The sequence below is a fragment of the Amphiprion ocellaris genome, chromosome 18, assembly GCF_022539595.1.
Source record: "Amphiprion ocellaris isolate individual 3 ecotype Okinawa chromosome 18, ASM2253959v1, whole genome shotgun sequence".
In the NCBI taxonomy this organism is placed as follows: domain Eukaryota; kingdom Metazoa; phylum Chordata; class Actinopteri; family Pomacentridae; genus Amphiprion; species Amphiprion ocellaris.
In genome coordinates this window covers 21,219,885-21,245,325 of record NC_072783.1, presented here as the reverse complement: position 1 = coordinate 21,245,325, position 25,441 = coordinate 21,219,885, and the positions used below count along the sequence as shown (strand labels likewise).

At 39.9% G+C, this 25,441-nt stretch overlaps 3 protein-coding genes across 5 annotated transcripts in view; 2 read left to right on the top strand and 1 right to left on the bottom strand.

Annotated features, from left to right (window-relative positions):
- The first annotated feature begins 468 nt into the window (after nt 1–468).
- Nucleotides 469–5,783, top strand: LOC111578312 (archaemetzincin-2). The gene is made up of 7 exons (XM_023284997.3): nt 469–607; nt 2,008–2,296; nt 2,502–2,675; nt 2,844–2,972; nt 3,183–3,346; nt 4,040–4,216; nt 4,876–5,783. Exons 2-7 carry the CDS (start codon nt 2,008–2,010, stop codon nt 5,032–5,034), a joined length of 1,092 nt encoding a protein of 363 aa, XP_023140765.2. The 5' UTR covers nt 469–607; the 3' UTR covers nt 5,035–5,783.
- On the bottom strand, nt 5,645–13,193 carry LOC111578310 (monocarboxylate transporter 7-like). Of its 2 annotated transcripts, none has more exons than XM_023284994.3 (6): nt 12,928–13,193; nt 10,578–10,818; nt 10,308–10,451; nt 10,091–10,219; nt 8,116–9,087; nt 5,645–6,611 (listed from the first exon to the last, which is right to left on the bottom strand). In XM_023284994.3, exons 2-6 carry the CDS (start codon nt 10,813–10,815, stop codon nt 6,322–6,324), a joined length of 1,773 nt encoding a protein of 590 aa, XP_023140762.1. In that variant the 5' UTR covers nt 10,816–10,818; nt 12,928–13,193; the 3' UTR covers nt 5,645–6,321. The 2 variants fall into 2 exon arrangements, with proteins under 2 accessions (XP_023140762.1, XP_054860578.1); XM_055004603.1 differs by lacking the exon at nt 12,928–13,193 and adding an exon at nt 11,135–11,280.
- The window catches only part of arsg (arylsulfatase G), a 17,136-nt gene continuing 4,406 nt past the window's right edge, over nt 12,712–25,441 (top strand). The window contains exons 1-10 of one of the 2 annotated variants that reach the window (XM_023284996.3): nt 12,712–12,867; nt 17,371–17,604; nt 18,263–18,498; nt 20,354–20,468; nt 21,302–21,448; nt 24,106–24,314; nt 24,390–24,470; nt 24,604–24,712; nt 24,906–25,026; nt 25,138–25,228. In XM_023284996.3, coding sequence (XP_023140764.1) covers nt 17,384–17,604; nt 18,263–18,498; nt 20,354–20,468; nt 21,302–21,448; nt 24,106–24,314; nt 24,390–24,470; nt 24,604–24,712; nt 24,906–25,026; nt 25,138–25,228 — 1,330 coding nt within the window. In that variant the 5' untranslated portion in view covers nt 12,712–12,867; nt 17,371–17,383. The remainder of the gene's footprint in view (nt 12,868–17,370; nt 17,605–18,262; nt 18,499–20,353; nt 20,469–21,301; nt 21,449–24,105; nt 24,315–24,389; nt 24,471–24,603; nt 24,713–24,905; nt 25,027–25,137; nt 25,229–25,441) is intronic. The other variant, XM_035954972.2, reaches the window with a different exon arrangement.

The following is a 25,441-nucleotide window of genomic DNA, read 5'->3' as shown; positions in this document are numbered from 1 at the left end:
AAGTCCAGGCGGTGTGAGTGAGATATGTCCAGCCGGCTGAAGAGTCAAGTCCCCGTAGCAAAGCACCAACCCTCCGCTGTGCCTTAGTTCAGACCTGTCACCGCTCCAAGTACAGTCCCCCCTTCTCGGTGTGGGTACAAACTGCTGCTGGACGTGTGAAAGCTAGCAAGCTAACTGCTAGGTGTTCTCGTTTACGCAGTGAAATCTCGAGGAGCTCCAGGCATGACAGCAGAGAAGGGAGCGAGCTAGCCTGCTGGCTGCTAACGCTCTAACTGCTACTTGTCAAGCTAACTACTTTAGCTGCTGCACTATGCTAAACAGAAAGTTCTTCCGCTTTCGTATCCGTCCACTTGTGCCGTTAATCGCAGTGAACTGTTGTCTGTATTTGACAACAGTCAGATACAGTGAGCTAGATATGTAAATTGGAGATAAATTGGATTTTACCGTTACTTGAAGTAACTTGACTGAGACTCGGGAGTCACCGGGTGCACCACAGCACTGTGAGCTATTCTTTGCTAATATTGGCTCCGCCTCTCTGTTTACATGACGTCAGCGGAAACGGCTTCCGGTGTCAACATCATGGCGCACTAGTCTCTGCTGCTGAAAGGTATTTTCAGTTCTTTAGCTTTTTCACAGGTATTTAGGGAATATAACTTGTTGTAAAAGAGAAGTTTTACGGGCAGGTGCTTCTGTTATCGAACAAAAGTGTTGCAACTTGTATGCTGACTACATTTTTGAACATTTACCGTGATATATTCTGCTACCGTGATATATTCTTGTATTCTTGTATCTACCTCATTGCCATATTGCCCCACTTTCATTCGTATTTGCACTATGTATGACATATTTGCATTAATATGTTACTAAGCTGTGTTTTTTGTCTTATTTCTCTCTTTTTAAAATGTTTATTCTTATATTACTTGCTAGATTTGTATATATTTATCCCTCTCTTTATTACGTCATTGTTGGATTGCCTGCTCTACGTGCCTTTTTAATTGCCCCCTGGGGACAAATAAAGTTGTCTGAATCTGAATCGAATCTAAATTTTAAAAGGTAGCTAGTAAGCAGGAAGTTGTTTCAAATAGCCTTAATCCTCATGTTGTCCTCATTTACGGGCACCAAAAAATATTGTTTCCTTGTCTTAAAAAAATCCAAAAATTCGGAAAAAAAAAATCCCCAAATTTCTGAATTTTTGCAAAACCCTTAGGAAGAAAATTCCAATAATTCCTTAAAAGTTTCCCTTAAAAATTTTATTTAAATAAAAATTCCCCAAATTTTTCAAGAAAATTCTTGTAAATATTTTCAAAAAAATAGTAAAAATCTTCCAAAAAAATCCTAAAAATATCTAAAGTGATTACATATATATATCAGTAAAACTTCTAAGATTTTCTTAAAGAACATTCACATAAAATCAACCAAAATCCAGCGAAATTCAACCCTCCTCAGAAAACTCTGTCCATGTTTCAACTAATGACAACTTATCCAGCAGGAGATAGCTTCCTCCACCTCCTCTAGCCTCAGCTGTGCCCCGTTTTCTTAATGCCTTTTTCTTTTTCAAAAAGCTTCTTACATTTACAGTCTTCAAGTCTTGCCTTAGTAAATTAGTCCTGCAACCTGTGTGTTGTCTCTCACTTGCTCACACAAAATGAGCGAGTGACAGGTAGATCTTCTGCTTGAATGAAACACTGAGGAACAGAAAACATCAAGTTTTTAATCAGTTATATCATCTTATTTTTGAGGGCTCTGATGCATGATCGGAATGACAGGTGAAAAGATGCAGGGCTAATTTTCCAGTGATTAATATTTTTGGGATCCAGGGCTATTCGTAGAACATACAGTGCTCTAGCTTTGGATTCCAAGACCTAACAAGACCACTGATGTAGTCTAAAGTTTTTTAAAACTTTCTGGCAAGTACCAAAAAGGAACCAATATCTGTATGTAATATGAAAATCAGGTTCACCTTGATTTCATTAGTAACCATGTTAATGCTGTGTGTCTTTCCTGCAGATGAAGGTGATCCAACACACTGCAGAGGAACTCCGCACGGCTTTGGTCTCTAATTCTAAGGATTTAGCCAAAATTTACAGTAAATACACAAAGGAAGAAAGGTGTCTTCTGGAGGAAGGATTCCACTCAGGGCAGCCGGGTTCCCTTTTCCAACCCATCACTGTACACTCTGACTCAGACTGGATCTCTGCTCATCCTGAGGAGCCTCAAGATTTTGAGAGTTTCTACAGAGACTCTTATCGAAGGACGCCTGATGCAAGTCACAATACTATTTATATTCAAACAATAGGTCAGTATGATTGGGTCTAGTGTGTCAAGAGTGTCGTGTTGTCTTTAACTTTAGTGGAGTGTGTGTGTGTTGACTTGTGAAAATGTCCTCGGGGTGTGCATTAGCTTTCAGATCTTTTATGTGTTAAGTGTTAGCTTTTCTGGATTCCAACTGCAGCAGGTCTCATGGTTGCTTGTCCTTACTGTACTCTATCTATTTGTTGTAGGTTCATTTGGAGAAGTGGGGGCTCTGACAGACCAGTATGTGGAGTGGCTCAGAGATTACTGCCAGGCCTTCTTCTACGGGCTTTCTGTCAAATTGCTGCCAGCAGTCACTGTGTCTGAAACAGGATGCTCTTTCAGGGTTAACAGTAACTCAAATAACCTTCAGATCCTCACTGGTAACTCTTAGTTTTCCTCTCAGTCTTGCCTCCATTGTTCTGTTTTCACTGTAGGGTTTCGGATGTTTTTAATGTAGCAAAACAGGAGATTTGACAGTAAAAATGCAGCAATGTAAATCCGGACTGGAGTGATTTGTGTTGTAATTATTATTTATTGTTGACATTTAGGTGACCTGCTACGATTTCTGGGAAACAAGAAACCAAAAGATGCGTTTTGTATTGTTGGAATCACAATGATTGACCTCTACCCCGAAGACTCCTGGAACTTTGTTTTTGGACAGGCTTCTCTCAGTATGGGTGAGGTTTATTTAAAACTATGTGAAATAATAAAATAGTAGTGAGGAAGACAATCTATAAAAAATATCTTGAGCAGTAAAATGGTAGAAAATTTAGCCAATCGTATCCACTGCCTCTGATGATGTAATGTGCCTAAATAGCCAGTAGGTGGTGCTAAAGTAGAATTCATTGCAACACAGGAGAGATTTGTTTTCTGTGTCCTCATTACAGGAATGGGAGTTTTCAGTTTTGCCAGATATGATGACAACTTCTACACCAGAGGTTATGCTGGGAGGCTGAAGAAACGGATCCAGCCAAGGCGGGGGGACTATTCTGTGTTTGAGGGGTATTACACTCCCCCCATCACCAGCACTCTGCTGCTTCGATCCTGCAAGGTTGTTAAGAAACTTCTCCACTCGCTCAGTTTTGGTACTATGAACCTTTGAGTGTTTTTTGAGGTCATCTATCTGTCCACTTTGATCAGTGCTGCTGATTAACCCTCTGAATCCTGAGCAGTTTGTTTTTCTTATCACATTGTTGCTCATTTTTTACTGCATTTTTTACTGCAATATAAAGTCTGTCAATAGTGGAAACAGCACAACCATGTCAAGAATTAGAGAGGAATAAAATACATATTTTGTGTAGTACAGCAAAGTCATAATGCCATAAATCATAAAAGAAAAAGAACAAATTTTTTTGATTATATATTGTACGAAACTAAAAGACCTTTGATTAACATGTACAACATTTTTTCAAGTGGCCACATGTGTGACTAATACTGTAGTCAGTTTACTACTTACATTTTTAATTTGTTTCCGTAGTTGTCTGCTAGATCAAAGACAGAACAGTAGGTCACATTATTAGCACCAGGACTGGAGGAAAGTTGAAATTCTCATGATTCTCTATGTACGTTTGTATGTTTTTTTTACCGTTTCTGGCTGAAAAAAGTAGTGGGATTCCGATGATTCAAGAACCCACCAGCGAGTTTTGGGGTTCAGACAGTTAAAGCACACATTGCTGCTGAATAAAACATGCCACTTCCGGCCTGCTTGTAAGTGTGTGTTGTAATGTCAGATGTTTCTTTCCAGACCATGACCCATGAGATTGGTCATATGTTTGGAATCGGGCATTGCCAGTGGTTGAATTGCGTCATGCAGGGCTCCAACCACCTTGAGGAGTCTGATCGCAGGCCATTGGATTTCTGTCCCATCTGCCTCCGCAAAATACACGTCTCAGTCGGCTTCAAAATAGCGGAAAGATACAAGGTAATAAAGCTAACTTACACTACAGCGCCCACTTGTAGGGAAAAGTATTTGTGTTTCTAGAGTTTTTCCCCTTTTCTGTTAAGTTCTAATTAAGATAGACTAACAAGCATCGCCTGATTGTCTTCTCTAACTTAGATTCTGTAGCACAGGTTCAGAGAAACACTAACAGGAATAGTACAAGATCATATTCGCTAACGTAGCTCTGGGTCATGAGTTCATGTATCACATGTCAAAGTAATCCTGATTATTTCAACAAGCTTTCTAGTAACATCGAGAATGTTCCCAGCTGCTTGACATGCCCGAGTTCACAGGGTCCTTAAAGCAGACTGAATCTTAGCCTCAATGTGCTGAGTTAGTAAATACTTAAAAACATATTTCACAATGACAGCTTGAATTTTAACCATAGATGTGTCTTTCAGTTCCAATGAGCACACAATGTTGTCTCAGTGAAGTGTTTGGGTGTTTTTTGTTCTGTATCACAAACTCCTTTATAACAGCAATAATGTAAGAATCACCTACACTAATTGAAAATACTTAAAGGTAGATGAAGAACTAGAGCAGTTTTTATGAGAATTCCTCCCACGTTCATTTTTGTAATTCACCCACAGGTGTTGGGTTTGTTTTGTACTTTTTAGTAAGCCAGTGTTTGTGTTTAACAGGCCTTATTGCATTGGATGGAGGAGGATCGGAGCCAAACATCAGGACCAGAGACGGCCTCTCATCCTGCAACATGCTTTCCTAAACCCACTGAAGCCTTTCACACATCCCAACAGTGGCTCCGCAGGTGTTTGGACAGACTGGAAACTGGAAACAGGTGAACTGTAGTACTTGGCCACGACTCTGAATAATGGAACAGATGCAGATATCAAAAATTACATGAAGCTCATAATCAGAAATGTCATATATTTTGTTTCTGTTGCCGTTTGCTGAGCAGAATCTTGTTTAAAAGTGACTACTGGATCTACTCATAGTGTTTGGTTTGAGGTCTTGCCTGTCTGCAGTAAAAACAATTACATATTTAATTGTATTGATTAAAACATGGTGACATGGTGACACTGGGAATCTGTTTTCCCATGAAGTTAAAAATGGTTGAAGTTTTAATGGTAAATCTGTGTTGTCGGGTCTTAACCTTAATATTTACCCTTGTTAGCTAAATTCGTAATGTTTGTTTTTTCTACTAGAAAGCACTTTAGTCCAATGTCTGCTATTTTAAATTCGCTATATAAATAACAGTAACATTCAGTTTAATATAGATAATATAGAATATTATTTTTGGTTGAGGTGTAGAGCTGGGACAGGATCATATCATCTGATAGTGACTTTTATTTTTCTGTTGCTGTTTCTGAGTTCTGAGGTTATGATGGTTTGACAAATACGTGAGCACTAAATGGCTCTAAAAATAAACTTAAAAAAAGAAGTTACACATAATTCAGTATTTAATTGTTGCTTTACTGTAATTCAACACATTTTCATTACAAAAATAGTTTGAGTCTGACATCCCATAGTACATACCAGTGCACTGTCAACTTGAAAACAGTGTGATTAAAAATGAACACTTTCAATCGCACAGTCCTGAGTTTCATGTGTTTTCTATGACAAGTGTTATAGAATCTGTGCAGCTCAGTGTTCTTGCAGCTATTTTAGGTCACAGTTTTTCTGGTCTGTCATTATAGTGTTGATCACCAGCAGGCAATTATCAAGTATCAGTGTTTCATCTCTTTGGAATATCTACGGCATCCCCATTTACGATGCATCACTTCTGGTTCATTCTGAACAGGTCCAAACCTTCCAGGCCACTGTACATTACAGCAAGACTATATAATACGCTTACTTAAAGATAAATTAAATCATTTTGATCTTATTGATATTGACTTCATGTGAAAACACTGTTGGGTGCATTAGGTAATTAAGGCACAATTGCTACATACAGCTTGCGATCTGCAAGTTCTCAAGATATCTCTCAGAAACCAGATCTACAATGGCAGATATTAAGCACTTAGTGTTGGTCTTTCTCTCCACGGTCACTTCAGCAGTCTGCCTGCAGTAGTCTTCACCTTTTACCCTTATATGGCTTGACCCTTTTATTATCCTTATTATATATCAGCTCAAGCAAAGCGTATAACCTCCTCGACATCTCTTGTAGCCTCCGCCTGATTGTTGTCAAAGTTGGCATCGGATTCATTTGGACTGTTAGTTTTGTCCAGTTTTTGCTCTTCACTCTGTTCCTTACAGGCCACGGTCCTTTCATGTACGTCTTCAGATTGTTTTCTCCTCCTACAGAGCAGTCCTCTCTTAGCAGGTCTCACCAAACCCAGGAACAGAGCGCTCAGCGCCATGCCGGCTGCACAGGAGTAGAAGGCTGATCCATAGTTCTTAGTCACATCCACCAGCGCTCCTGGAGAGATAAAAGAAGACGTGAATCCAGTTGTACGATGTGTTCTGTGGCTCTGCAGGCGGCTGACAAAGTAACCTTAACGATGTAGTAGTGATGCCACCAAGGCTGCCTAAAATTGGGCTTGAACACCTTTTTAAAATCCAGCCCACACAGCAAGCTGTTTTTAAATTTATGACCTGAGTTTGACTAACCACAATCAACATTTTACACTGCAGCTAGTTAAAAATGTCAATAATTCATTTTTGTGATTCAAAAAAATAGTTGCAGATATCTCCAACATTATTATGACTAGTCATAGTCATCGAAACATTTCAGCAGTGTTAGGAGAAGCGTTGCTGTTGTGGATAATCTCGAGCTTTTCAACATGGGATTTGCGCAGAACAAGAGCTTCATTCATTAGAGACCTGTAGTTGAAATTTACAACTTATTGCACTTTTTTTTTTGTTGCTTCCAGACAGATTTGAAGACTTATGATGAACTATGGAGGGGCTCAGAACACTGAAGTCCTGTTCTCTAATGTTAGCCAAAAATGATTTTTCAGTGTGGCTGCTGTACATTTCTGTTTGAAAGGCAGTAGCTTCTGACTTAACTAGAGACATCTGCAATGTCATTTCACTACATCAAATTCTTTCATTCCAAAGATCATTTTCAATTGGCAGAATTCCAGTGCAGGATATCTACTAGACAATTCTGACTAGTTAAAACTTAATTTAAGATATCTAAAAGCACAGTGTTGAATTGAGGGAAATGAAAGACATTTTGACGTAAAAGTATGACTAGTCAGAAAAAACTGTAGAGATGAGAAGCTGGAAACAGTAGTAGTCATAATTCAGCTGCAGATATCTGCAATGCACAGTGCAGATATCTGTAGTGAGAAACAGCATACACACGAGTAGAAAAAGTGGCATTATTTGCACTGGGGAGAATGCCATTGTAGATATCTAAAATGTTCTTTTTGGCCAATACAATTTGACTATGAATATTTACAGTACATATCTATTAAATGTAAAAACAGCCTACTATAAGCCCACACTAACGGAAAGGTGTAGAGTTGGCAACACATGGGAGTTACTACGAAGGAAGGCTCCTAAATTCTACTTTTTATATCTCTCAAAAATTTTATAGAAGTTTTGTTTTAAGACACAGACAACAGCTCTTACATTGTAACAAGTGATAAATCTGAAATTCTGGATTACGATTTCAGTGTAGAAATCACATATGAGGTATATATCAGAATCTCTTGTAGCTGTTAAAACTCAACATCTGTGAAAATTTTCACTCCCTTGTACAATATTCACATGGTTACTGCATTCAATCAATAAACTATCCAGATGTATGTATGCAAAATATAAAAATGCGTGATCTTCATCAGTAATATAACCAAAATTTGATTTTTGTCATCACAAAATAAAGCTTCCTTTGTGATCAGGAGATAAAAGCTGTGGTAAAGTTGAATCTTGGGCACTACGTCTTGTAAATTTGACATCCAAATCATTCCTCTCACCTCCAAGTGGTGGTCCAGCCAGGCCAGCAAAGCTATGGATGAACACATAGACACCAGCAGCTGAAGACATCCTCTCTATCCCCACCACATCGTCCTCAGCCAGCATGGGGATGTGGGTACAGGCCAGTGTTCCCATAAAGAACCCGTACACAGCACAGCACACAGCCAGGCCGTAAAACTCTGTAACCAAAGCAAATCCTACCAGATCCATAGTCATTGCAATCACACATCCCAGAAGCACAAGAAGCTTCCTGGTCCTGAGCCGCTCCCGCATCAGGACCCACCCGATGAAGAATCGGCCTAAGATTTCAGCCACAGCCATGGTGGAGAGCATGTAGGCAGCGCGATCCCGTTCAACACCTCGACTCACGCTCAGCTCAATGATGTAGAGCTGAGGAGCGAAGAAGCCCAGAGTGGCAAATAGTCCGAACAGAGAGTATAAAATGAAGCTGCACTCTTTGAGGATGGAGAAATCCAAGAGTTTAGGCTTCTTTGCAGAAAGCTTTTCATTATCGGATTTGTTTTCTCCACTGTTCAGCACTTGTTTTTCTGCATCTCTGTCCGTTTCATCTTTTTCTGCAGAGTGTTTAATCTCTACCTTAATGTTTTCCACATCTCTCTGTTCTGCCTCTGACCTCGCTTCTTTGCGCAATAACGTATCCTCCTCTGGGATGCTGCTGTCGATGTCCTTTAGAGACTGGACACCAGAGTCTCCAGTGCTCACAGAGACTCTGGTTAGCTCGTTGTCCTTCATCACAGAGTCCTCTGGGTTTGTGCCCTCTGCATTCTTTTGTGTAGTGAGGGCTTCTAGTTCTTTTGGGGACGATGTGTCAACCTCTGTCATGGTGGTCCCTCTGGGTTTGATAATGATTGGACGAAGCAGCGCACCACAGACGATGATGATGCTTTGCAGAGCTCCTATCACAGCCAGCGTATGTCGCCAGCCAATATGGTCCCTTAACGCAGAAAAGGCTAAGAGACAAGAGGAGATACTCAGTTTTTGTGGCCAACAAAATGGCATAAGTAGCGTCATGTAGGTAATGTTCAAGATCTGACCTGTATTTAGGCTTCTGGAAGAGTAGAAATTAAAGTAAACAGTGCACATGATCTTGGTTTTGTTCCATGTACAACTAGCTAGGCAACAAAGACCTAAAAATAGCAGTCTGTTGTCTGCGTCTCTGTAGCTTTCTGTGGCTCTTAGTCATAGACTGTACATGACGCCACTCGTGCGTTTGAGGACTACTGTTCTGAAGACTTGAGTTTGGAATTTAGCTGAAGGCTAAGACCTCAAGAAGGCTTTCAACATTCATAAGGTAGCAACTAGTCAATCAGAAGGTAGTCCCACCTTAAAATATGCCCCACTTTGTCCTCTATTTTACACTAAATAGAACCATATTTTAATAAATGAACAACTTGCTGTATTGAAGGAGACTTGAAACTGTCAATTGAGAACATGAACTAATCAGGAAAATGTTTATTGAGGTAACACATGAAGTGAAAAGTCGGTCATTTTCTAACAGACTTCTATACAACTTTTTTATGCAAACAGATTCATCACCTCCTGCTGGCCATTAAAAAGGAGGCAGGTTGAAGACACCTCAAATTATAAATAGTGATTTTAAAATAGTTATGTTAAACAGAGACTAAATCATTTCCTGGAACAGCAGGCAACTGTAGTTTTTGTCAGACACTAGACAAACAGCAAAAGTGTTAGTAACTATATTCAGATGGCGTTTATGGCAGTTGGATGGTGTTTCTGGGAATGATTAAGTAATCTACAGTGCCCATATTCATGTTAAGACATGTCAAAGCAATGCTGTGACTCACTGATACATTATTTAAAATTGCTGCTATCTTCAAAAAAAAAGAATTAGATGATTAGTGATTGAGTGAATGAATCGTAGCAAAAATACTGCCAACATTTTAGAGAAATTTCAAAATCAACTGGTTCGTCAGTGGCGGCTCTTGCTCTCACCTGGTGCCAGGGCAAACATCGACAAGGCCTCTCCAGTAGAAGCCACAGCTATAACTAGAGATCGTCTGCGGTCAAAGTACTGGGAAAGGATGGTCACAGTGGGCAGGAAGGTCAAACAGTAGCCTAGGCCTGCACAGTTAAAAAGACAAGCACATATTTCACATACAGAAACTGCTAAAGAACAAAGAATTATAGGGGAAAGTAACCAAAGTAATACCTGCAACTATCCCATAGGTGATGTACATTTGATTAATGGAGCTGGTGAAGCTGGTGGCGATGGTACCCGAGGAAATAAGTAACCCTCCAGTCATGACGACCACTTGGAAACCAAAGCGGTTAGTCATCACAGAGGAGAGGGGAGCTGAGGATAAACAGATTGTTGTTTAGTATCAACTATCGTGCAACAATGCTCACAACTTCATTGTCATTTCAATTTCTAGTCTAAACTTGTTGTTGCAGGGTTGCTAACTGCAGCAGCTGTAATTACCGTTGAAGGTCATGACAAACACACAGATGGAAACGATCCAGGAGACCCGACTGTTGGTCTCTCTGAAATCCTTCATCAGGTCCTGGAGGAAGATGCCAAAGCTCTTGATGGTGCCATATGTGAAAGCTTCCACCAGGAAAAAGGCCACAGCGATCACCCATCCCCAGCCTCCGTCAGGGGCCTTGGAGTACACACTGGGCCCCAGGAATCGTATTCTCATGCCTCCACACGGTGCCATGGCCTGTAAAGAGAAACAGCAGGTTTAGTGAGTACAGTTAGGACTTTTAAATATAAACTATTAAGGACTCAAATGTGCATACTTTGACTAGATCACTAACTTTAAGAAAAGCACAAAACTGGCTGGCAAGAAAAAAAAAATCACAAACACCATCCTGCATCAGCCTCCGTCCTGTGTAGCGATTTGGACACACATCAGCTTGTGTTTTCACAGCTGTGACGAAGCCTGAGTTACTCTTCTGAGCTGCTTCTCTTCTCATCACACGTTAGATTAGAGGTAATAAACCTGCTAACAGCCTTTAGCTACACAATGAGCTGACCTGATAACTGGCAGCTCACAGCAGAGCACCAGTAATGGAGCTGATCTGGTCCTCCTGTGTCTCTTAGCCTTCTGTCTGTAGCTGCACACCTTTTAAATAAAGTGGTTCTGTGCATCCTTCTGTCTAATGCACCAACACTGTCAGCGCTGTAACCAAAGATGGTCAGGAGGAAAAAGCAGCAGTAGTTGAAATTCAGCCTCTGTCAGTACAAGGGTGGGCCTAATCAATTATTAATGCAGTGGGGGGGTCAGTCGGGTAAACTCAGATGTTTCTAGCATTTTGTGCATCAGTGGCTATTGCAAGTTTAGGAGTAGATTTATAACTTATTAACTGATCTCTTAGCCCCAGTTCTGGGTAAAATAACACTGGGGTCACACAGCTTTCTTGTGTCCATCAGCCTTTTTGCTTTACAGTTTTCAGCATGTGGGATAACACAAACTATTTATCCCTTTTGCAACTTCAGTTTTTAATCTTCAGCAAACTTAAACACAGGATAGTTTTTAAAGATCAGACAAAAGAAAGATGCACAACCACCAACTCATAGCAATATGGTATTGTCTTGGATACAGAATAAATGTTTAAATTAAAGTACCTTTAACACCATCCAGATGACTTAAAAATATATATTTGACCTGGTTTTAACTTTTGTTTAGTGCTGTTTGGGGCGATAGGTTCCTACATTCTTCTGATGATTTCTTTAGGGTTTCCCAGGAGACTCTATCTATGTTAGTTTCATACTCTGCACTGTGTTTTGTTTCACCTCTAGACTTAGAAAACGGTTGTGTAATTCTTTCCCCCTAGTTTTTGTAAAAATTTCACAATGGGCGGTTGCTTTGGTAAGCTGCACTGGTATGTTAAGCAGGTGTAAATACTCCCTTTTTATACAGCTGACTTCACATATTACATGCCATGTGTGGAAGAAAAATAAACACTTGTGCAGTTCTGCACACTTGCCATAACATTTTAATTAACGCAGTTATTAAGTGAACATGAATATCATCAAGAACAAACAAACAGAATTGCCTCAGACAAAAATCAACACTTGGCAAGTCAACACAAAGGTATTAGATACAATAATTTCTGCATGACATAATTGGATAATCTGCTTGAAACACATGTTGTGACTATCCAGTTAGAAGTTCACAAATTTAAACTCACCGGCCACTTTATTAGATACACCTGTTCAGTTGCTTGTTAACACAAATAGCGAATCAGCCAATCACATGGCCGCAACTCAATACATTTAGGTATGTAGATGTGGTCGACAACTTGCTGACGTTCAAACTGAGCATCAGAATGGAGAAGAAATGAGATCGTAAAGGGGTGAGCGTAAATAAATATCAATGTCTCTTAGCTAAAAGAAAGAATAAACTTCAGAGCACATCTCCTTGTGATATGGGTGGTTGTGGAAATCACTGACTGTCAACTGGCCACACACACACATATTGAAATTATTAACGATGTTGTGTTACTTCGTCTTGTTAATGAGTTTAATTAACTAGCCGGTTTATATCAGAACACCACTACCTGTGCGTGTAAATGGACTCGGTAGGAGGAGTTTGTTGCTAATGTTGGCCAGCAGCCGTTACGCTGCGTAGGTCCTTGTGCCGCTGCTGAAGTCAGGCACTACATCGGCTGCTCTCGCTCACACGCGCTTTGTTAGTGACCCATTGTCTGCTCTCTGAGCCGCGTGTTTACCTCCAGACCTCCCGGCGGAGTGGTTTCACCCGCAGGTAACACACCCGGACACCACTGAACCTCTCGTTACTTCACTGCTACAGTTTGTGTCTCACCTGTGAGCGGCAGCGACTTTCTCACGGAAATGTTCCCTCCGTGGCTCGAACCGCCGCCGGTAAATCCTGCTGTGTCGCGCGCTGCTCCGTCACTAAGCCGCTAGAGTTGACGTAGTAAAGATGCACATTTTCCCCTAAAACACGGTAACACAGACACACACCGACCTACACACACCGCCACCCTGTGTGTGACACAGCTCACATTCATGAACGGACACGAGGAGGAGGGAGGCAGGGAGTGGGGTTAAACAGATCTGGTTGCAGCCAGTTCTTTCACCGTGGTATCCGTCCCCCCCCCACACGCACACTCCTATAACACCGGGTGTACAGTTGTTCAGGATTGGTCGCACTCTAAAAAGTTAATTACATGCACTGTAAAAGATAAAATTTTACTTATTTAGATAAACTACTCAAGTAGCAAACGCTATTTTTCTGGTTTGCGTTGATGTAGTAATGTTGATACTTGCATAAACTTAGTGTTATGTGTAATTTAAACTCAAATTCCTGTTACTTGATTTAAAACTAAATTGAAGCAGCACAATAAAATTGAGTTGATAATGTACTAATTTTCACGATTTCTTATTCCACCCTTATCTTCGCATGGTTGGACAATGTCAGATGGTTAAGACTGATCGTTAAAAATACTTGTGATTGTATTGTAATAGCTAGTTCTTTTAACGTTATGTAGTCTGATTGTTGGTCATTAGAAATTGGCATAATTTAAAAAAAACTGATGCAAACTGTTGCACTAATTCTTTTTTTTTTTAAAATTCATTTATTGTTCAGGCCAAACAACATTTTTTAGAGTGTGATGCTTTAGAAAGTGACCAACAGAGTTTGTGTTTGATTTAAGACTTTAATGCATGAGAAACTTTTATTCAAATACATAAAATTGGGATGAAAAAAAAAAACTTTCTCTTTGATAGAGTAGATTTTGGAGACGACAAATGGGACACATCCACCTCTTTATAAATGTGGAAAAATAGAGAAAACCTGCTATAGGGTTCCTTAAAGAGAGTCAACAATACAGATGCATGCAAAGAAAACAAGCTGGTGGATAAAAATGGACCATAATGCAAAAAATAAAGTGTTTGGCGCTCAAAATTTTTTGCCAGATGACCTTCAGCCTCGAATAAATGCAAACCCTCTGAAAGTTCAAACAAAACCTCTGCCCATTTATATTGTTACCAAAGGTCATATCCTTTTTTATGTCCTTTTTTAATTTTCGTAATATCTGATCGTTATCTTAGTCAAATACTGCACTCTGTCATTGCAGCTCAACAGTCCACATCATTCAGTGTCTTCAGGCTGTAGTACATGAAAAACCTTTAATGCAAATATATAATAACATAGTTTTGAAATTTACAAACTTTGTATTTCACATGTGGTTTTTGGGACGACACAAATTATAAATCCCCCTTAAGTCTATTTTTATTTACTCTTCTATTTTTTAAAATTTTCCTCTGTTCTTCAAGATCATGTAATAAAATGGAACTAAAACTAAGAATCCTCAGATGCTACATCTGGTCAATCTTGTATAGATACGAAATGTGGACAGTATCAAACAATATGCAGAAGAGACTCCAGACAGCGGAAGCGTGGTTCCTACGAAGAATGCTTAAGGTATTGTGGGTAGAAAGAGTAACCAATGAATTGGTGCTTATGAGAGCAAATGCGAAAAGAACAATGCTGGCAACCATTAAATCGAGAAAAATTAAATTCCTAGGACGTGATGAGGAGGAATAGCATAGAGAATCTTGCAATAACAGGCAAAATAGAAGGGAAGAAAGCAAAAGGACGCCAGAGAATGAAATATATTGACAACATCAAAGATTGGACAAATATATTGAATGCCAACACTGTACTACATTCAATGTATGACAGAGAAAAGTGGAAAAGCATGGTCATCAACGCGATTATGCAAGATAAATAAGAAGAAGAAATAAAATGGCGTAGATCATCATGGGTCGTGTTATTGTCTTTTCACTTTAAAAATTGACAGAAGTTTTCTAAAGATCATGTTAAGCGTGTTCGTTTTTTGAGATAGAAGACAAACTACTTCTCTCCAATTAGGCTGTTTATTTTCTAATATCAATGTCTGAAAATAATCTTGTACAAAGACCTGTTCTGTTTGGAACAGCCCCCCAGAAAAGGATAAAGTCTGATATCAACAGAACATTTTATACAGTATGGTGAAATGTGATTGGTTATAGAACACAAATATATAATTCAAATATTGAAATGTGATTGGCTAAAGGTGGGGATAAACCATGGTTTAGGCTTAGTTCTCCCATTTGTTGGTGCACAGATATGTCCATATCTCTTGGCACACGATTTGTCCAATCCCCAGGAGCCGCACCCTGTAAGAAGAGCCCTCCTGCAAACTTTGTCCCGCTTTCTACCAGTTTGTGTTATTCCATTGTTAGTTGAGATGTGTAGAAGTAGCTCTATCTTTGTTAGTGTGTGTACGTGTAGAAGAAGAAGCATTTTTTTGTAAGTGGTTGTATCTTTCTAGCCTGACCTGTCTGTGTCCATCAGAGCTTCAAGTTGGAGCTGAGTTCCATCTCTTCCCTTTTAAAGATCAAGCACAACTCATGGATTTGTTGCACATTAAATGGTTAGACTTAGAGAGACTTTATTCATCCACAAGGGAAATTTTGTTGTCACAGTAGCTCAGAACAGTAATCTTAAATAGACCAGAGAACAGCAATAGAATTATACAATAGTAGGATATACACATTACAAAATAGAAGAATTAGGAATAATATTAGGAATTTACAATATGGAACAGGTAGCTATAATGCAGTGCCAGTTTACACACGAGTATTGACATAAATGAGTGAGTTATCTATCTATAACAGAGTGGGGAGTTATTGTACAGCTGTATAGAGTATGGTATGAATGTGCTCCTGTAGCTCACTGTGACAGCACAGCTGTAAGAGTCTGTTGGAGAAGGAGCTCCTTTGCCCCTCTACAGTCCGGTGGAGTGGGTGAGCAGGATGGTCCATGATGGAGAGCAGTTTGTCCAGTGTCCTCCTGTCCCTCACTGTCACACATGTCTCCAGCTTACAGCCAACCACCTGTCCAGCTTTACAGATCAGTTTGTCAATCTGAGAAATGTCCCTTTTAGTGATGCTGCTGCCCCAGCAGACCACAGCGAAGTACAGGGCGCTGGAGACCACAGACTGGTAGAAGATCTCCAGCAGTTTACTGCACACATTAAAAGACCTGAGCTTCCTCAGGAAGTAGAGTCTGCTCATGCCCTTCTTGTACACAGCGTTACAGTTGTCCTTCCAGTCCAGTCTGTTGTTCACGAGGACTCCCAGGTACTTGTAACAGTCCACTATCTCCACCTCTGAGCCCTGGATGGTGATGGGCTCCACTGGTGTCCTCTTCCTCCTCAAGTCAATGACCAGCTCCCTGGTCTTGTCCACATTCAGGAGCAGATGATTTGCCTAGGACCACTCCACAAAGTCTGCAATCAGTGACCTGTACTCCAACTCCTGTCCATCCCTGATACACCCCACCACTGCAGAGTCATCAGAGAACTTCTGCAGGTGGCAGGACCTGAGCTGTACTGGAAATCAGAGGTGTACAGGGTGAACAGGAAAGGAGACAGGACAGTGCCCTGGGGAGCTCCTACATTACTGACCACAGTATCAGACAGGGTGTCCCCCAGCTGCACATGCTGGGCCATAATATTATAACACTCATATGTAATATCAATTTTAGTGTCCAGCTAGCCGTACCTTAAAAAATAAATCCTAGCAATCACCATATTTTTACCAGAAAGTATAAACTGTAAAAAAAAGCATTTAGTTTTTCAGAGAAAACTAAACTTACCATGACATGCTTGAGCCCAGGAGTTTGAACCTACTGCATGTGATGACATATATGTCTGCGGATTAACAGCAGTCTCAGTGTATCATAGAAGTGTTGCAGCAGCTATCTAATATCACCTACAGCTTCAGCTGCAAGCCTTTACAATCAGTTATAAACTAGGATCTGCCATTAGCAAAATACAGATTTGATCTCACATGCATGTTCACTTCACTACAACTCCCATGCAATACACCTATCATATTAATATATATATATATGATATAATCTGTGGCAAGCTGTTTTAGTTGACAGTGGTATATCTATCTCTTCAAGAGGTTCATGTTTTCTGGAAAAATGATTGCACTGCTCATCCAAATACAATTCATTTTCCTTGTATACGCAGTGTAATAGAGCTAGCTGGTGAGGTGAATAATGCAGTTTTTCAGTTGTTTCACATATTTTGGTTACAGTTACAAAATGCCTTTTCCACGTCTTAGTCGATGTTATGCATATATTATAACTTTAAAATTTGATGACTTTAATATTACATCTAGTATGTAGCATTAGGCTCAAAGTGTGTTTATGTGCACTTTAAGTGAAACCTGTGTAACCCTTTTTCAGGTTTCGAACCAAAATGGCAGTGGGCTTGACCCAGCTGCTTGTATCTGGAGTGTTGCTGTGTGGGCTACTGCTCCACTCAGTGTCCCAGCATGGAGCCAGTGTTCACGATAAGAAGCCCAATTTCATCATCGTACTGACAGATGATATCGGCTGGGGCGACCTGGATGCTAATCAGCCTGAAGAGAAAGCCAACAACACACCTTGCCTCAACCTGATGGCACAGCAAGGACTAAGGTACGCTGTAAAAAAAAAAACATCTGTAAAACAACAGTGAAAGTGTGGCAGCAAGGATGCCAGAAAATATATGTTAAAATATTCAGAAACTATAAAACCTGTATAAATAACTGCAAATATCTGAAATATATTGACATTGGTAGCTGATTTAAATACAATAATAGAGTGTCATCCTACCAGATTTACCAGTAAATTAATATTTCTGTGATTTTACTAGATATTATATGTAATATAGCAGAACAGGGAAAATGTTTAAAATAATATTTTTTTTAAATCCAAATTTTAAAGTTTTAATATATTTTTTTTTCTTTCAAATGACTGCAAATGTTTGTAAAATAACCAAATATTGTTTGCCTATTAAATCGAAAACATAGCGGAATTATATGTTGTAAAAGAGCAAATTGCCATTTATAAAGTTACATATTTTTATGTGGATGTTATTTGTAGTTTTGGACTCCCTTTTTTTCTTTATAGGTAGAATTAAATGATTAAAATTGCAGTTAAAATTGATTTAAAAAAATAGATTTTTTTTTACAGGGTTGAGAATTTCATTTATTCTTTAGAGAGAGAGATTGCATGTCCAATGACAGGACTTTTTCCATAATTTAATGATTAGGTCAACAACTGTCATTTCTGTGTAAAAACATTCTTTTTCCAGATTCACAGACTTCCACTCTCCAGCCTCGACATGCTCTCCGTCCCGTGCTGCTATCCTGACAGGCCGCTATGGCCTGAGAAATGGGGTGACTCATAACTTTGCAGTGAATTCTGTAGCCGGTCTGCCTCTGTCTGAAGTTACATTGCCTCAGCTACTGAAGAAGGAAGGATATTACACCGCTATGATCGGGAAATGGCATCTCGGACACAATGAACCATACAGTCCAACTAACAGAGGTAGGTGGGAGCTTGACATTTATACCCCACATCTGGACATGACAACCCCAGATCAGGCAGAAATTCCCCGAAAAGATTTGGAAAAAACTGGTTCAACTTTAACAGAGAAAAATAATCAATAAATTTCTATTTCTTTTTAGCATAAAATATATAAAAATACCCACCTCATCAAAATGTATAATCAATAGCAATTAGTTTCAGCTATAAACAGTTTCTTTTCCTGTACAGGAATGAACACATCAAACATATCCCATATATTGTTAGCGCTTTTGCTTCTGTCATCTTCTTGGTATCATTTGGTTAACCTATATTACAAGCAAACAACTTTATACAGGTGACAATAAATAACATCTGTTTGAAACCACAGTAAACCCTGTGAGGAAAGGTGCCCACCACAGCTGCAAACTACTGTTTAATAGGATGACTTTTAAGAAAGTAAGAAACAAAACAAAAAATGATAGTCATGTTGATAATGTATACACATACACTACTGACAAATCAAAATCTGAAACTACTGTAAGGTAACACTCCAGTGTTCAGGATTTGTAAAATGATCGCAGCACTCGTGGTGACAAATTACTCTGACACAAACATACAGAAATGTATTTACCTGTTGAAGGATGTAAAACATAAATCTGCATTTCCATATGTTACATACAGCACTGAGATACTAGCAAACACGTTTCTATCGTACAATCCTGTATCTCTCCAGTTCAGTTTTACAGCGTCAGTTTGACTTTCCAGGCCTTTCCAGCCACATTGAGTGAACAAGTCCATCAACTTCACTGCAGGGAGCAGACTAAACAGAAACACTAATCGCACACTCCTTCCAGCTGTGTCTTGTGAATCACTGCACTTGCACCTGATTCAACATCCATCCCCCACTAACACTAATACTCCCCAAATGGAAATATTGCTGAATTCACCACACAGCTCTTGTGCCTGGTAACATTTTGTGATAAAATCAGTAGCTTCATGGTGCAGAGCGGCTGCTTGGACATGACAATGAAATGACCTCTGGTTAATGTGTTTCAGTCTCTATTTCATACTCGTTCCTTTGTCAGAATAACAGGAAATGAAACAATGTAAATGAGAACAGCTTTATTGGGAATTGAACTGTACTAAAATACAGTATATGTGAGCACAGAGAGCAGGGGAGAAGCCATGAGATGGAAGCACCAGTTGGGTTTAAGATGCACTGAAGCACAACAAGCGACTGTAACCCAGACAGGCCTTCTTTATTGATTTTAAATCACTCTTAAAGTTTCCACCATCTCTGAATGTCTGCCAGCTTTAAAAATTCCACAGAGCTTTGAAAAAAGCTAATGGTAATGTTAGCCACATTAGCCGGGCGACATGCTAACACTAATTATTTTCATTTTATTGTGGTGACATTGCTGTCAATAACAAAAGGAATGAACTGAATGCTCAGTTTCTCAGATGCTGGGTGTGCACGAAGACTCATTTGTTCACTCTTGTAGCCAACAGCAGAACATTTGGCGTGTTTTGCTCATGGCTGAGACATTTCAGAGTTAGCAGAAATAGCTCTAGAAAGTAAATGAACCTGGAGAACTGTGAGTTCACTGATATTTCTGAATGCCTCACCTGGAAGTAGCTGCAACAAAGGTTGAGATTATGCAAATTTTTTGCCGGACAAGTGTTGGTTTTTCAGTTGAAATGGAGCAGTTCAGTAAAATTCTTACCTGTTGTAAAGCTGGAAGGCTATCTAGTTGTTGGTAAGCATGAGGAATGGCAGAAGTAAATGTCTTCATATCTTAACAGCTTTTACTTTACACCGCCAAGTTTATAACAATATATTTGAGTATTTGTAACATTTTCCTTGTGTCTTGGACAGGTTTCGACTACTATTTAGGTATTCCCTACAGTAATGATATGGGCTGTACTGACATGCCAGGATACAATCTGCCCCAGTGTCTCCCCTGTGACCCATCTGGACCTCAAGTAATCAGGTCAGTTAATCCTCATTAGGGTCGCAGGGGGCTTGGAGTCTATCCCAGGTGACTTAGGGTGAAAGCAGGGGACACCCTGGATAGGTTGCCAGATTATCGCAGCTCTACATATACAGACAAGCAATCATACTCACCTTTACACCTATGGACAGTTGTGAAATACCAATTAACCTGAGCATGTTTTTGGACTGTGGGAGGAAGCCAGACAACCTGAAGAAAACCCACGCAAGCACAGGGAGACCATGCAAACTCCATGCAGAAAGATCCCAGGAAGGCGGGGATGCGAACTGGGGATCTTCAAGCTGCAAGGCAAAAGTGCTAACCACCAAGCCACTGTGCAGCCCGAAATATAAAGATTAGTGTTTGAAAGTTAAATGGATGCAATTTAAAGTGCGTGACTCAAATTTTCTCCGTCCATTAACGTCTATCGTGCTGTTGGTATTTTATATTTTAAAAGAAGCTGAAGGACATTGTGTTACCGATTCCAACACTTTATTTTGTAAGATAAACCATAATGGCGAATGTATGTGAAGTATTTTTGTGTCTAAGAAGCCATAACCCACATGTGATTTACCAAACAAGCTTATTGTACTACCTGTCCTAGATTCAGATTCAGAAAACTTCATTTGTCCCCAGGGGGCAATTAAAAGTTCACAATAGCTACAGCTGTATGTAATGTCCATAGTATCAGCTGCCAAACCAGTCTAATCAGGGCACACCCTAACTCAGTACAACACCCTAGATAATTCCAAGTCCTGTAATTACTTCTTGGCCTCATTCACACAAACACACCACTTATTATGTTGTTATACTGTACCGTTATCATACTCTAGATTGAAGAGGAGCGTACATGGAGGCTGTTATTCCAAGCTGGGCCTTCCTCTGATTGAAAACAGCAGTATTGTGGAGCAGCCGCTTGACCTGTGGACGCTAACAGAACAATACAAATCTGCTGCGCTTAGGATTATCCACAATGCAAGGTATAGCACAGCTGCAAAGATACACTGTATGAAAATGAATATATTTTAGGCTGTTGAATCTGTGTGCTATATACCAAACAATTTAAATAATGTGACAAAACATCACCATTCTTCCACCGCACCATACGGAGTAACATTTGACATACAATTATTAGAAGTCATGAGGATTGAGACTCGGACTGGAAGTCATTATGCATATATTGAAACTGTAAATCACAAAGTTACACTAATGACACTTAATCATAACAGCAACCCTGTATAACCTCAAACCTGACTGCTGTCTGTGGGAATGACCTGTATTAGTTGTTGACTGACAGCTGCAGTGCAAATATGCTGTGTATGACTAGGTGTTCGGCCTTTGGGACAGCAGCGCAGCCAAATTGTGCGACTCGTGTGTTTAAGCCACACCAGCCCTCCTTCCACAGTGCTGAAGCCTCTCATTTGTTTCAGTTTGTTGTCTGGAGATTTAGCAGTGAGTAAAATCTGGTCTGTTAAATGTGTCTCTGTTCATATTTGCTGACAGTGTTGATGAGGATGGCTCTCGATCTGAATGTCTTGGGTGCGACACTGGAGTCTTATTTTGTTATTGTCAGTGTGCAGCTGTTGTCACTGGACAGATCTGAGCTATGTTTCGGCTTTGACATTATTACTTGTGGACATGCTTGTACTGTGGAACATTTAGGCAAAGGAGTTCAAATCAGGTAAATCAAGAAGAGTCCAACAGCAGACCTCACTTCTGAGGCCCTAGATTTGTGGGTTGATGGGGTTTGAGCAGGATGAGTAGTCTTTTGCTGTTAGCTACATAACTCTCACTTATTTCACCTTAGAGATCTGCTAAAATTACTCAGTCTAATTGTAGTTTGTTCTGATTTCTATAAGGCATTTAAGGGCACAACTATGGTTGTCACTGTTTTCTTGGCAGTGTTTCAAGCTTGTAATACCTATAGACTGTATATAAAAGGTGCAGCCTCGGGGTCTGAAAAGTGAAGCCAATAAAGAAATGCCTCAAACCTGCAATTTTTCTAACTGCCAGAAAGGGGCAACTGTTGTGTATATTTCTTTTGTATAGAAGTCTATGTTAAAATGACCCTACCTCAGTAAACATTTTCCTAATGAATTTATGGCCTCAGATGTTAGTTTTAAGACTTTTTTGATACAGTGTAGTGGTCATTTAGCAAATTATGGTCCCATTTAGAGTAAAATAGACGACAGAGCAGGGTGTGTTTTGGGGCGGGGCTGCCTTGTGTTTGACAAGTACCCCCACATTGTTGTGCATGTTGTCTTCAAGTTCTCAGTCAGATCCACCCTTCACTCATTACAACGAGATTACAGAAAGAAAAAAAAACAAGATGATGACAGCTGAATACCAAACTCAAGCCTGGTTCTACTAACATTTATAACCATCAGCACTTGACTGCATTCAATGGGAAGTGAAGAACTGAACAGGCAACAAGGCATATCATTCCCAGAGTTTGACCACCAATGTGTCATTTTTCAATGGTTATCATTATGAAATAATGTCAGCTACGTGCAATGAAATGGTTGTTTTATGTAATTTGAAGGGTTTTTGATGAAATAGTGAGTTTTTTTGTGGGATTACAGAAGTACAGCATAGTGTAGTCTGTCGTCCTTTGTGAAAGCTTAGCTGATAGTTTTCTGTTGAGTGTGTCAACGTTGTGTTGGTTCTACTATTTTTTAACTTCTAACTACTTTTTAAAGCAATGAAAATATTAACTCAATAGTCCTAAAATCCACCACATTCCCTTTAGGTTCACTATATGTAAATATTCCACAAAGAGTACAGAAGAATTGTACATTTATCTACATGAAATGAGAATATTGTCAGTAGTACACAACAGAAAGTGCGTGTGCGTGTGCACGTGTGTGTGTGTGTGTGTGTGTGTGTGGGGACAGGAGAAGGGCGGTGAACCCTGCTGTTTGCAGCTGTGTGTGAAAGGCAACATGCTCTCATGCTATACTTTGAGGAGGTCATGTGAATGAGTGCAGCAGTTATCCGTCATATGTTGACAACACTCCACAGTATGCAGGCTTTCGTTCAGTGAGGTTATTTCACATGACCAATGCTGTGTTCCATGTGGCAAGTCCACATTCCTTTGAAAAAAAATGAAGTGGCTGAACGGAATTTAAAGCAGGAAACATGAACGCCACACACAACTGCTTGATTCTGTGTGATTGGAATCACATGACATGATTTTATCATCAAAATATGCAACAGTACAATGTATTTTAGTTACATTTTATGTATTCTATGTGCCAGTCGTGCATGCTAGCAAATACAGAATATGTAGTTATTACATGGAGAACAGACTTTATGTTGTTTGAAATATTGTCAGATATGTTTTTGCTTTGTTTTCACTATGAGCTGATGTGGTAAAAATGACTAGAAGCTGGGTATTTCTAGTATTTGCAACTTTAAGTGAATTGCAGCATATTAGATTTGTCAGTGCAGACATTCTTACCATTAACCGGAAAAACTCAGGTATAACCAATACAGATATTTTTCATGTAGGTGTGTATCTCAAGATAACTGTAATTAATGTATTATGTTGCTGTGAAAAATCCAAAATTGTGTGCAAATGTTTCGATGCAGCATCTCGCAGGATATGCTTTCCGACAGTTATTTATTGCCTTTCCAGGGAGCGAGGTCAGCCCTATTTTCTCTACATAGCACTGGCTCACATGCACGTCCCCTTGGCCCCGCCGCTCTCTCCAGATGCCCCTATCACCACCACTCACACTGATGAAGTGTACGCTGCCAGTCTGCGAGAGCTGGACAGTCTGGTCGGGGCGGTGAAGGTTGCATCTGATGACACGGACAAAGACAACACTCTCATCTGGTTCACTGGTTAGTCAGCAAGCAGTAGTATGCTGCATGTTGTTCTGACAAAGCTTTAAAGACAGTCTCACAATCTGTATATAGGTGACAACGGTCCTTGGGAGCAGAAGTGCCAGTATGCAGGGAGTGTAGGACCTTTCGCAGGAAAATGGCAGACCAGCAAAGGTATAAAAAATACACTTTTAGAGTTCTTTTCTGCCTTAATGTAGGAATTGTGTTCAGTTATGTGGCAGTACCTGGAGCCTCTGCACACATTTTTTATTTTGAACCGTCACCTTATTGAAGTCGTGTGTGTTAGGTGGAGGTTCAGCTAAACGAACCACCTGGGAGGGAGGTCACAGGGTGCCAACAGTGGCTTACTGGCCTGGAAGGATCCCTGCAAACACAACCAGCTCTGCCTTGCTCAGGTACACACACTGAAATAGTTCTCAAAATACATTACATATGCATCAAGAGATAGTATAGATCCTACAGTTATGTAGCTACCGTATGTAGCCACATTAATCCAGAGAAATCACAAGTACTGGATTTAAACCTGTTTCCTGAGGCTCACCAGTGAGAAGTCTTTCACCTTTACCAGAAACTTTTCTCCTCATGCAGTGGTATGGACATCTTCCCAACGCTTCTGTCCCTGGCAGGGGTAACTCCCCCATCAGACCGACGTTATGATGGCATTGATGCCACAAACATCCTCCTGCATCATGAACAGACAGGTCGTGAGGTAGAAAAAGTCCAACTTGTAATTGTAAATTTAATTTTGTGTTTTTTCTAGAGTCCTCAGTGGGGATTATCCAGCTGACCTGAGGTTGTTTTACCCTCTTCTTTCTTGTAGTTTCTCTTCCATCCTAACAGTGGTGCTGCAGGGAGGTATGGTGACTTACAGACCGTTCGAACTGGGAAACACAAAGCTTTCTACATCACAGGTACAGGTCAAATACAGTTCATACGTGTCCACAAGAACTCACGCTACAGTCAGACATATTACAGGTGCAATGTTGTTAGTGTAATAAAACAGTTTGACAAAACTAACTTCTCTAGCAGTACTGTGGTGGAGTGTACATACCAGCCAAAAGTTTGGACACACCTTCTCATTTAATGCTTTTTCTTTAGTTTCATGACTATTTACATTGTAGATT

Bases quoted from the DNA above. Each gene is read 5' to 3' on its own strand.
- LOC111578310 (XM_023284994.3), bottom strand. From the start codon at position 10,815: ATGGCACCGTGTGGAGGCATGAGAATACGATTCCTGGGGCCCAGTGTG. The intron at 10,452-10,577 runs GTAATTACAGCT...GTTTATCCTCAG, and splicing joins GTTTGTCATGACCTTCAACG to CTCCCCTCTCCTCTGTGATG. The intron at 9,088-10,090 runs GTGAGAGCAAGA...CTTGTCTCTTAG, and splicing joins GATGTTTGCCCTGGCACCAG to CCTTTTCTGCGTTAAGGGAC.
- LOC111578312 (XM_023284997.3), top strand. From the start codon at position 2,008: ATGAAGGTGATCCAACACACTGCAGAGGAACTCCGCACGGCTTTGGTC. The intron at 2,676-2,843 runs GTAACTCTTAGT...GTTGACATTTAG, and splicing joins TAACCTTCAGATCCTCACTG to GTGACCTGCTACGATTTCTG. The intron at 2,973-3,182 runs GTGAGGTTTATT...TCCTCATTACAG, and splicing joins ACAGGCTTCTCTCAGTATGG to GAATGGGAGTTTTCAGTTTT.